We start from the raw sequence: 11,885 nt of genomic DNA on the forward strand, positions 1-11,885 counted from the left end.
CACGTATGTTGAGTTTTGCTCAGTTTCCCTGGGAAAGGAATCCATTATGGAAGAAAACTAGGATCTGGAAACCACTGATGGACATGGGCTTTCCTGACCAGCTGCTGCTTCAGATCCGAACACCTGCGGGGCGTTTTCACGTCCTTGAGAGGGTGTGGCCTCTCCTCTGCTCCGCCTTTTGTCTGGGGTGGGTTTCGGTGGGGTGGGAAAGGTTGAGAGAGGGCGGGGAGGTGGGGGAGCAAGGAGGGCAGGGGGGAGGGCACACAGGAAGAGGGAAAAGCCCCTCCCCAAAGCACCGAGGCAAGGGCCAGGGTCCCGGCGGCGGGGTGCCCCCCAGAGGTCCTCTTGGGTCACTGCACACAGAGGGCCCCAGCGGCCTAGCATGGGGAGTGCCCGGCTGCGCCAGGGCCCAGGAGCTCTGGCCAGGCGCCTGACTGCTGGGTGGGGGCATGGAGGAGCCCCAGGCCCCGAACAGCAGCTCCCAGACAGGCCGAGGGGCCGGGGTGCCTGCCCCAGGCCGGGGGTGCTCAGCTCTGGTGTGGATATTGAGGGGCTCTGAGAGGTCAGGCAGACTGACAATTTCCCCCCTCAGGCAGGAGGACAGCGAGATTCAGAAAAGTGACAGGAGCTTACAGCTGGGGACGGGCCTGAGGGCCGACTCTGTGGGGCCGGTTCCGCGCATTCAAGCGGCCCCGCGTTGGGGGCCACGCGGCGGGACCGAGCAAGGGGAGGCCTCAGAGCAGGGCGCCTGGCCCCGCTCCCCACACAGAGGAACAGCTCGCTCCGGGCCTCTCTGCTTTCCGGCCGCCAGCAGGGGCGCTCAGCACGGAGCTGAGGAGCACAGTCCGGGGCCCCAGACGGCCCCGCCAGGCGGTGTGCGGTCCCAGATCCCTGCCAGGACTGCAGGCGCAAGAGTGAGGCCTCCTGGGATCGGCTCCCCCTGCTCTCCCCTCCCACGCCGGCAGCGCGGACATCTGGGGTCAGCCCGCCCGGGGAGCCCGCCGCGACCGGCACAGACTTGCCGGTCCGCCGCTGCCCCCCTCTCTCCCCCGCGGCCTCTCCTCGGGCCACCCAGCTTTCCTGCTGTGCTGTGCAGACACTTGGGGTTCCCGCTGGGTTACCCCTCACATCATGGTGTTTGGACCTTGGAAATAACTGCCCGTATCTAAGGTCGTCGGTCCATCCGGCCCTGGGCGCTCTGGGGCAGGTCACCTGGGCCCAAGGGCACACCTTGACCTGGAGATCCCCCTAGAGACAAGCTGAGGTCATGGGGAGGGGGGGAGTGGGGGCGGGGGCAGGGCTTCCTTCCCACTGAGACTCACTCTCTTCAAGTCACACATCCTGACGGTCAGCACGCCCCTTCTCAATCCCGTTCTGTGTCCCTTGTCCTTAAGCACAGTGCGCTCTTGAGGCCTTGGGGTGAGAAGGCCACCAGTGCCAGGATTGCTTTGACCCCCATTTGGCCTTGAGCCCCAGCTCAGCACTCAGGAGCGGTCTCCCAGCGTCTCAGGTTCCCGGCTCAGCCTGAGCGCCCGTGCCACACCCGGGAAGCTTCCGTGAGGTCGGAGTCGGAGGTAGCTTCTGGGTCTTCCCCACGTCTCTTCTGGGTGCCCCCAGAGCACGACGAGAAGTTGCCCTGAGATTCCGGAGAACGGAGGGGCCCGCGTTTGGTTTTCCAGGTGAGAACCAGGAGCCTTGCAACGAGCTGTCACCTTGGTGAATGAACAACGGCAGGTTTCAGAGGCTGGGGTGTCGCTCCTGTGTAGCCGCCCTCCCAGCCCCTCCTCCAGACCCGCTGTGGTGGGTCAGAAGCTGCCGCCCCCCGAGAACCCCGCCTTGAGGTGCCATGCGGCGACCTGGGGAGTGCGGTTCGTCTCTCCTTGTCTTCCTAGTGGAGAGAACATTGATTCAGGGTGTTACGAAGCTTCTTGTGCTTAGGAACATCGTTACAATCCCTCGTGCAGGTCGTCATGGAGGGGAGTGTTAAGTCTGATGGGAAAGGTGGAGGGTTCTCTCCCGCTCGGTGCTCCACTCCCGGGAGCGGGTGCCTCCCTTCACGCCAGTGGACACGGACCCCACCGGTCCTTCAATTGTCGTCGGGGGGCGGCCGGCTGGCTCTGTCCGTGGAGGGTGTGACTCTGGGTCTCGGGTCGTGAGCTCGAACCCCTCATTGGGTGTGATGAGTTAAATAAATAAATCTAAAAAAAAATTGTATCAGAGCCAAACTATTTAAATAATTTTATTTGTTTCATCCTTTGGTAGATGAGAAAATACATTACAAAATACATTGTACAGAGAACAGCTCACAGTACACATTACTAAAAACACCAACTACATCCCAGCCAGGGCCGGTGTAAGTTCGGAACAAAGCCACAGAGGCCTCAAGACCCAGATTCCAGCTCTATGGAGTGTTTCCCCGGGGCCCCTCTTGATCTCGGCCTCCATGGGCATTAGCACCTGTGGCAGGTGGGTGTGGGCAGAGCAGGAGAAGCACAGGGCAGAGCTGGCAGCCTCTCCCTGCGCCCGAAGCAGCGACACTTAGGGTCTCCAAGGGAACGGGAGTTGGGGGGGAATGGCCAGGGTCTCCGATAAAGCAGGACAGTGTTGGCGTCCCGCAGGCCCGTGGTCCTCAGCCCCGGCTCCCCACGCCAGCCAACACCGGCCCTGCCCGGCCCACCCCCCAGCTGCAGGCAGACAGCCCAGGGGCAGGCTCACGGGCTGGGTGGCAGGCAGTGTCCCCCACAGGTCCGCACAGCACCGCACGGCCTCCCCAACCCCCTCTCCCCTGACGAGCAGTTCCCAGAGCCGGGGTGAGGCCCCAGGGGCCCGGAATGAGCCCCCGGAAGCTAACCTTCCCAGCAGGACCCACCTCAGGCCAGCAGTTTCAAAGAACCCCCAATTCTCCGGGCCAGACAACCCGCTTCGGAGTTCTGCCCGTCTTCCTGCGTGAGCCTGACGGAGCGAGAGGTCCGAGCATTCACTCTGGGCCAGGGCAGGCCCGTCCGAGGCAGGGGAGCCGGGGAGCACCACACCCCCCACCCCTCCATTCATTTTGAAGCAATTCTCTGAAGCGGCCTCTCCAGACTCCGTCCTCACTTTCTCTCTTAGAAATTTGGAAACCTCTGTGACTAGTAGGAAAAGTCGTCGTGAGCATCAAGCGTCAGTGCAGCCTGCCCTGTCGTGGCTCAGCGGGGACAAGTGCTGGTCGCTCCAAGGGGGCCTCCGGGAGAAACCTGGGGAGGAGCCAGGCAAGCCTCCGCAGCAAACCGCAGCCTCTCCTCCAGCTGCCGGGCCCTGCCCCTCCCCCACCGCCCAGACAGCGGGGGGGGCGGGGTATGGGGGGCGGGAGGTGGAAGAAAAAAAAAGATGAGTCAAGACCAGCATCTTCAAATTAACAAACTGTAATTGTTTTCCCAAAGATACATTTTTTTTCATACACATCCATCATACACTGTAACCAAAAAAAGCAGTGTACATGAAATAAGAGAAAATAAATTAAAAATCCATAGCATAGGTAAGGAGGCTCTAGTCTGGAGCACGGCTGAGTTTCCAGCAATAGAAGGAGGCTCGAAAGTCTCTTTTAGAAGAAGGCCTGCGAGCAGGGGTTCCAGCCAGGTGGTCGTTGGTCAGTCAGTCAGTCTGGAGTACTTGGAACAGGTCTGTGTCTGCTGTTTTCCTTAGCGTTTAGAATAGCCATCATTGTCCTGCATTAGGGCAGAGCTATCACGTCCAGGAAAAACGAGGGAGGGAACCACAGAGGCGGCGTGAGATCCGAATACAGCATTCAAAGGGAATTGGTCCAGTGGTGCCTGGGGAGGAGGGAGGGACGGTTCTCCGGGTTTAGCCATCTTCCTTGGGGGGTGTGTACCAGCCTGCAGAGAAAAACCAGGGGACAGTCACCGGGCGTAGACCCGAGCCTGCCCTCCCAGCCCTGTCCCCGAGGGCACCTCCAGGATCATGGGTGAGAAGATCCCAGCAAGGGTTCCCAGTGTGGGGACTGGGAACCTGCCCGCCGTGAGAGGACAGCACGACACGAGCTTTCTGGAAAGGCGGTCGGGCGGAGGGCAGCACCAAGCCCCGCCAAGGACGGGCAGGCGCTGCTCCTCTGGGAACGCAGGGAGTGGAAGTCAGCACCGCCAGCCCCTCTCAGGAGGACAGGGCGGGCGCCGTGCTCGCAGGGAGTAAAGGCGCAGGAGCCAAAGATGGGGTTCTTGCTCTCTGGCAGGAGGTGACGACCCGAGGCCCTGGCCGCGGCTCACCGTTCTTCTCGTGGATCTGCACCAGGGACTTGTAGGACTGCTGTGCTCTCGTCAGGCTATACTGGGACTGGGAAAGGAAGCCACCATCAACACAGCGGGCCAGAGACCCCGGCCCCCGCCCTGGCGCTCCGCGGACCCCGGCGTCCCCTGCTCCCAGGCCTGCTCGGCAGGGCGCCAGCCAGAGGCCTCACCCCGCGGTCAAGTCCCACGCGAGCGGCTCAGCTCCTCACCTTGTTGGCTCCGAACTGCACGCGCGCCTTTCCCTTCACCAGCGTGGCGCAGATCTGCATGATCACGGACTCGATGGAGTAGGCGCTGCTCCAGCCCTGGGGACGGGTGGGGGGGAACGGGTCAGGAGGCTTTCCAGAGGTACCGGCGGTGCAGGCCCAGCCCGGCCAGGACCCCGGCTCACCTGCTTGGTGAGGAGCTCCATGCAGATGGCACCTCCGCCCAGCACATACCTGCAGACGAGCGTGCGTCAGGCGGCTGTGGCCGGCCGCAGCCCTGCACCCCGTGCCCCCGCACCCCCGCCGAACCACTCACCCTCCGGAGAGGACGGGAGACACAACCCTGACAAACGGCGGGTCGAAAGGGAAGTTATCCTGCGAGCGAGACGGAGACGCTGTCAGGGGGCGGCGTGCCCCCGGGCCTGCCCGCCCGAAGGAGGACGGCGCGCGGCCGACGGAGGGGCTGCCCAGAGAAGTCTTACTTTGAAGGAAAAGTTGAGGAGAATGAAGTCCGCTCCTTCCTTCTCTTTGAGGATCTGGAGATCGTTGTGCAAAGCACTGTCCTGGTCGACTCTGGGAAGCAAGGAGTGTGGGCTCAGACGCCGCGCCCCGCCCGGGAGCCCCGACACGGCTCTGTCCCCCCTAGGCCACTGCCCGCCTGCTGCCCGGCCGCACTCACTTGAGGAGTTTCACGTTCCAGTCGTACAGACTGTCATTCACGAGTTCGACTGCATAGTTTCCTGGGAAGAGAGAAGACCACGGGCGTCATCAGGAAGGCCAGACGCAGCCCCCTCCCAGGCCGACAGAGCGGAGATCCGAGGCTCCAGGTCCACCCCAGGCGGACACGCACATGACCTAAGCTGCGGACCTGAGGCGCCAGATTCGTGGCCCGAAAAGCTCCCGTAGCCCCCACGTACCCCAGCACTTCTCGGGGGCCCTCTGTGACACGCACTCACCGCCTTTGAAACTCTGTGACCGGTATATATCCCTGAGCTCCTTCATGAGCCGGTCAGTGGCCTGCACCGAGCCAGACACCGCGCCCTGCACGGGAGAGCACGCGCTGGAGACGCACCCGCAGCGGCCCTGCACGGGGCCGGGCGCAGACCCACCACAGTCCGCCTGGAGAAGCGTCCGCTCCCCAGACAGACGTGCCCGGGGCCTCCCCCGCCACCCCCCAGCCAGGACCCAGCAGCCCCCCGCCCCCCTCTCCCGGGGAAGGCACGTACGTTTAAGTAATCTTGCCTCTGGTTCTTCTTAATCTTCTCCAGTATGGCCAAGTTTTCCTTTCCGATGCCGTCATCTTCGGATTTCTTGCCCTCGGCTGGCTCCTCCTCCTTCATCTCATAGTGATCCAGGTCCTCCGTGTCCTGGAGCGGGGTGGGGCAGGGCGGTAGAAAGGAAAAGAACCGGCACAAGTTGTGCAAGGGGCCGCCGTTCTCCCTGTCCTGTCCCGAGCCACGGGAGAGGGAACAGCAGCACGTCCATCCGGCTGGGGACCGCCGCGCCCCTCCACGGCTGGAGCGGGTCCCGGCCCTACTCCCTCCTGGATCTGAAGGTCTCGGGCGGCCGAACCACACAAGGAGCCGGGGAGGCAGGCAGAGACTCAGCCATCTTGCCCCCACAAGGACCCTGCTGCAGCTGTCCTGAAACCCTCCCTCGGCAGCGACAGTTCCTCCGTGAGTCCTAGAATGACTCCGCGGGGCGCTGTGACTTGAAGCTCACATCTCACCGGGTCCCTAGGGCTCCCGGGAGTTCTCAGGGCTGCGGCTCCAGCCGAGATGGGGTCAGAAGTTTCCCGCCTGCCCTGCGGGTTCGAGGGCTGGGCCAGGCTGCTGACATGGTAACGAGGGAGGGGGTGAAGTCAACAACGGAACGAGCCCCTCGCCCCGCTCCGGGTGGGGAGACGCACAGGCTGCCAGCCTTGCGCAGAAGCTGCGACCCCAAGGACACGGAGCGAGCAGCTCACCCAGCAGGACGCGGTGACCGCCAGCCCGTCGTCGCCCCAGCGGCCGCCTCCCCAGAATGCCCGCCGCATGCCAGGTGCTGTCCTCGGTGCCGTGCTCTGACTCGGCCACTTCTCCCCATCCCCACACCACTGCGCGGTCGTCAGCCCCCCTGCCCAGACCAGATGGCCGCGGCCAGGGAGGCTCCCCGGCGCCCACGGTGACAGCGGAGCTACGACCCGATGCTCCACGGGCCCCGAGGCTCAGGCAAGGGCCCGTGACTGCGGAGACCGGGTCGGGGGGCTCTGCACTTGCCGCCCACCGCGCGATGCACCCCACGTACAGCAGTGGGGTCCACGCAGGAGCCACTGCGGCCCCGGCCCACGGGTGAGAAAGCCTCAGCCCAGGGAGCCACGGCGAAGCTCCCCAACAGGACACAGATGCGTGGGGTCCCACGGCAAGGCCCCGAAGCCGTCCTGCTGACCCCGTGGCTCAAAGGCGCGGAGGATGGGGGCGGGCCTGTTTCCTCCAACACTGGTTGCTCCTCCAGGTCCCTAGGTCTGTCCTTAGTCCTCCCCAGTCTAGACTACAGCGCCGTCAACCGTGGGTGCCAGGACTGCCCACTGCAAGGACTGCCCACCGCCGCCTCCCCTACCTCAGGCATCTCCTCGTCTTCATCTTCAGAAGACAAGTCCTCCTGCGTACACTGTGGGGGCGGGGGGAGGGCAGCGGTCAGAGCCCCGGGTCTGGCGTTGGGGTGCCTGCCCACACACCCTGCCCTCTCCACCAGCCAGGTCAGAAAGGAAGCCACAGCCTAGGGGGCTGCTGAGAACCCCTCCCTTCGCCTCTAGACCGAGGCCATGCTGTCGGTTCTCAGCGAGGGGCTTGGGTCCCCAGTGGCTACCCACTGCTGCCCCTTCCTCTCAACATGAAGACACTGCCCGTGGGTAAGCGTGACAGGCAAGGCCACTAGTGCCTCACCGGGAGATGGAGCACCGAGAGTCACGACCCAGTACGTGTCTGGAGGGGCCGGGAGGGGAGAGCCCGGGGGCAGGTGTGCGTCACTGGGCAGGTGCTCATGGGGCGCTGTCGAGGGGCCGCCCCGTGCCACTCACCTGCTCCGCTGGCAGGGGCTGGTCCAGCATCTCCACGTCTGGGTGCTGAGGGAGATTGTAGAGCTTACACAGGTCGGAGATGATCCTCTTCAGGTGCTGCAGCAGCTGGGGTCGCGACCGTGCGGATGGGGTCAAACGCCTGTCCCCGCCCGCTCCGCACAGGGCACACGTGAGCTCCTAACTGGCTCCCCACCCCCACGGTACCTAGTTCTCTGAATCCTGGGGAGCGGGTGGCTGTGGGGGGCCTTCATGGGACCCGTGCCGGGTTGGGAGCAAGGCTCTCCCTCCAGCTTCGGAGAGCACCTCTCCTGAGAAGTCTGCCCCCAAGTGTGCCCTTTCCAGGTCTGTCTCCCTGTCACACGGCATCTCCATAACAGGGGCCTCCCGGCAAAAAAGAGCCCCCCGCCCGGCACCCTGGCCTCTCACCAGAGTATTCCCTTTCTTTATGTCCACCAGCCTCTCCAAGACAGCGGCCAAGTTCGGGTCATCGGACTCCACTGACCAGATAGGGGGCACAGCAGGGTAGGACTCCTAAGGGGAGAGAGCAGCGACAGTGGTCAAGACGGGAGACCTCGGGAAGGGCTACATTTTGCCTGCCTCCTCCCCACAACATTCCTAGTCCCTCTGCTCCTCCTGCCCCCAACAGAAGTTCGGTATCTAACCGAACACCCTCCCAACCAACCCCAGACCAGAAGTCATCCCCGAGGGGACCCTTCCCAAAAAGCCTGAAGGCTTTTCTCTCTTCTCAGGAGCAGGCGTCTGAGACAGCGCAGCCACGCTGCCCACAGTGGGGGGGGGGGCTCCTCTCCACAGCGCCACTGGGGTCGGCTCTCCCACTCCCCGCACAAAGCCCTCCACCCTGCCGCTCCTCAAATCCCATGGTCCGTTCAGGAAAGGGTCTCCTCATCACAGCCACACTAATGTGGAAAAAAGCGAAGGTTCCAGATCACTTTCGCTTTAGCTGGGGAAAGAGACACGCACACTAGATTGCGGCTCCAGAACCTAGAAGGAAGAAGCAGGAAGACGCTTCCCACCCGGGTCACCCCCAGCAGACGCCCTGGAAGGCCGGTTCTCCCCATCGCTCCCTTGGGAGCCTGCCACCCTCTCCGCCCAGCGTAGGCTGCAGGGCTCCGCTCCGAGGGCTGGAGGAAGCCTGCGCTGCGAGCATTCCCGGCATTCCTGAGCGGCCGTGCCAGATGCAGCCCGACCGGACTCCCGCTCTGCCAGACCCAGGGGCCCAGGTCAGGCTGAGTCTCCCTTGCAGGGGCCACGGGGAGTCTGCTGGAGAACCTCCGCATGGAACTTCCTTCCAAGCACAAAGCCAGGCGATGGCCTCTGGCCGCTAGAAGGGGGCAAACCTACTCTCCAGGAGCTGAAGTCCAATATAGGAAGAGAAATCAGCTCCTGGGGCTTCCACCCACGTCAGGGAAACCTACCCACTTTCTACTGGGGGACTTAGCCCCGTCGCGGCGCTAACCCTCGATGCTAGAAAAACAGATCACAAAAAAGATGATCAAGTCTTCACCCGCTCCTTCAATCTCAACTTTTTAGTGCAAAAAAAGTGGAGGAAGGAAGAAATGGGACACACGTTTTGGTGGGGCACCATCCAACCCAGGCCAAGGCTTGCCATACACCTTGACCTGGTTTGATGGAGGGAAAGGAATAGAAAAGAAGAACCATGTAAATTGCAATCACACCCTCAGGTACCCAGATCACTCCAATCTGCAGTCAGCATGCCTGCCCCATGGCTCCCTAGCGCCCCTGGCAGGGAGAACGCTATCACGGCAGGTAAGATCAGCCAGTATCAACCCATGCGGAGCAGTGAGAAACCTCCCCAGGTTATCCCTCGCTGACCCTCCTCCAGGGGCATCTGAGGGCGCACAGGCAGGGGACACGTAGGGTGTCTCCTAGATGAGCAAGCCTAGCACAGCATGATGTTCACTAGAGAGAAAAGGAGCCATTACTGCTCAGAACCAAGAGGATGGTCCTCCCACCTCATCACCAGGAAAGGCAACCACCCAGGGCAACTGGAGATACCCCGGGGCACAGAAGCGGAGTGGCAGATCTGCCACCAGCTGGGGCAAGAGGAGGAGAATTAAAGGTTACACTGGAATGGAAGGGGAACCAAAGGGGGGAAAAAAAAAAGAATCCACGACCTGCGGATCTCCACTTGGTCATATTCAGGGAGCAAAGGGGGTTTCCTGAGAGGTGCCCGGGCAGGGATCCCACAGGTGGCAACGGCCTAAGTCAAAGGTAGGAGCGACCAGGGGGCATCCCTGAATCGTGCGGGACTCCAGGCCAGGGAGGTCCCTGCGGCTGAGCTCAGGGCAGAGGCCTGGAGCCCCGCGATGACAGCAGGGGAAGAAAGGGGCCTTCGCAGGCGGCAAGGCAAAGTCGCGAGGGCCCAGATCACGACCCTCGGGATGCGGGTGAGCGGAAGGGGCCAGTCGAGGCGCCATATGTCGGGGCGCCCCTCGCCACCCAGGGTCCGTGGCCGACTCCGGGCGCACGGCACAAGCTCCAGCGGCGGCAGCAAGTGGAGCCCGCGGGGACCGGCCGAGCCCCGAGACGGGGTGGGGGGGGGGGCCTGGGCCTCCCGGGTCCTCGGAAAGCACGAAGCTGTGCGGGGTGGTCCCGAGTCCCTGACAAGGGGCCCCGCACGGGCGCGCCGAGGGGTCCTCACCGTGATGTTGCAGTGGATGCGGACGGGATCCCCCGGCACCGGCCCCCGCGGGGGGCAGATGCGGTCCGGGCGCGGCCCCCGCCCCGGCCCCTCCAGCCCCGGCCAGCAGGAACTCGCAGCTCAGCTCGTCCAGGCAGGCGCTGGCAATGCGGAAGCGCTCGTGGCCGCGGTGGAAGATGGACTCGAGCAGCTTCAGCTCCCGCCTCAGGCAGGGCCCCGGCCCCGGGCCCCCCCCCGGGCCGCCCCCGGCCCCCGGCGCCGCCCCCTGGCCCCCCAGCTGCTGCCCCGGCCCCGGCTGCTGCTGCCCCTGCGGCTGCGGCTGCTGCATCCTCCGCTCCGCTCCGCTCCGGGGCCGGCGGGCCGGGAGCCTCCGGCCTCCGCTCGGGCTCCGCCGCCGCCGCCGCCGCCGCCGCCGCCGCCGCGGTCCGCACTTCCTGATCCCCCCTTCGCCAAGATGGCGCCGCCGCCGCCTCCGGGACGGGGCCCCCCCGCTCGCCGGCCCCCAGCCGCCGGAAGCCGCGCGCCCCTCCCCCTCCGCATCGGCGGCCCGCCCCGCCCCTCACGTGACCGCGCGGCGCCGGCCTTCCTCACGTGACCTCTCCCTCTCGCCCGCCCCTTGGCGCTCGCCCGCCGCCCTCCGCACGTGATCTAGGGGCTTCGGGCCGGCGCTTTCGGGGCCTGGGCGCGTGCTTACGCACGTCGTGCGCGCGCGCTCCCGTCGGCCCTGCCGGCGCTCCCCTGTCACGTGTCCGGGCGCCGCGTGCTCACAGGGCCCCCCCACCCCCCTCCCCGCGCGGACCCCGCCTCCTGCCCCGGCGTGTGTGTCCCGCCCGAGCCGCGGCGGGCCTGCGCGCGCGTGGGGCCTCCCGGCGCCCGTGGGGACCTCGTGGCGGCTGCGGCGGGGCGACCGCTCGGGGGCGGCGACGGGCGGGCCTGCAGGCTGGTTCCCGCCCCGTTGCCCGCCGGCCGCGTGACCTTGCGCTCGTGCCGTCCCTCTGAGCCTCAGTTTCCCCGCCTGCGCGGAGGCTCTGGGCCGGCTGTGCGCGCTGCGCCTGCCCCGAGCGACTGCAGGCGGCTGACCGGAGACGCCGGGGCGGGGTCCGGTTCGTGCAGACCGCGGCGTCCTCGGCCGCTGACCCTCCGCCGCGTGAGCCCCGCGGGCGGGGACGAGGCTGGGGGCCGCGTGGGCTTTTCTCGGGGCCTGGGCGGCGGCCGCGGCTTCTCGCAGTGGCCCTGGCCCTCGCTGGGGGCGCTGTCACGAGGCCCGGGGCCCGCGGCCGGCCTCCTGCGCCCCGGGGCCCTGGGGTCCCGGCTTGACCTGCGGCGGGGCCCGGAGAGCTTTGCCCGCCACGCAGCGCGCCGGCCGGCCGGGTGGCCACCCCCTGCCCCCCGCGCTGAGAGGAGCTGCGCTCTGCCGGGGGCGGGCTGCGGACCCCGGGCCCGGCCTCCTTGTTCCCCTGGTCGTCGGCGGCGGGCACGTGGAGCTCGGGGCGTGTGGAGACGTGTCCTGCTCCTCCGGGCCGTTTGTCTCCGTGGGGGAGCGCCCAGGGGGCTCCACGTCCCCTTTGTGTCCGGGGGTGCAGGTCGGTAGCGGGAAAGGCTGTGGTAAGAATCGCACTTCCCGAGCTCTTCCCGGGCCAGGGCCTTTCGGGTCCCCC

At 65.6% G+C, this 11,885-nt stretch overlaps 1 protein-coding gene across 1 annotated transcript; it reads right to left on the reverse strand.

The window, feature by feature from the left end:
• Positions 1-3,382: 3,382 nt before the first annotated feature.
• LOC111138976 (ubiquitin conjugating enzyme E2 Q1) lies at positions 3,383-10,570 on the reverse strand. The gene is given in 14 exon segments (XM_022491031.1): positions 3,383-3,872; positions 4,260-4,326; positions 4,490-4,585; positions 4,672-4,720; positions 4,803-4,861; positions 4,969-5,059; positions 5,166-5,226; positions 5,443-5,527; positions 5,713-5,853; positions 7,085-7,135; positions 7,545-7,649; positions 7,971-8,075; positions 10,228-10,281; positions 10,283-10,570. Coding segments are annotated over 14 exon segments (1,269 nt in total). The 5' UTR covers positions 10,556-10,570; the 3' UTR covers positions 3,383-3,840.
• Between the last annotated feature and the right edge of the window lie 1,315 nt (positions 10,571-11,885).

This window comes from Enhydra lutris, unplaced genomic scaffold (assembly GCF_002288905.1).
Source record: "Enhydra lutris kenyoni isolate GAN:26980312 unplaced genomic scaffold, ASM228890v2 scaffoldscaffold94, whole genome shotgun sequence".
In the NCBI taxonomy this organism is placed as follows: Eukaryota; Metazoa; Chordata; class Mammalia; order Carnivora; family Mustelidae; genus Enhydra; species Enhydra lutris.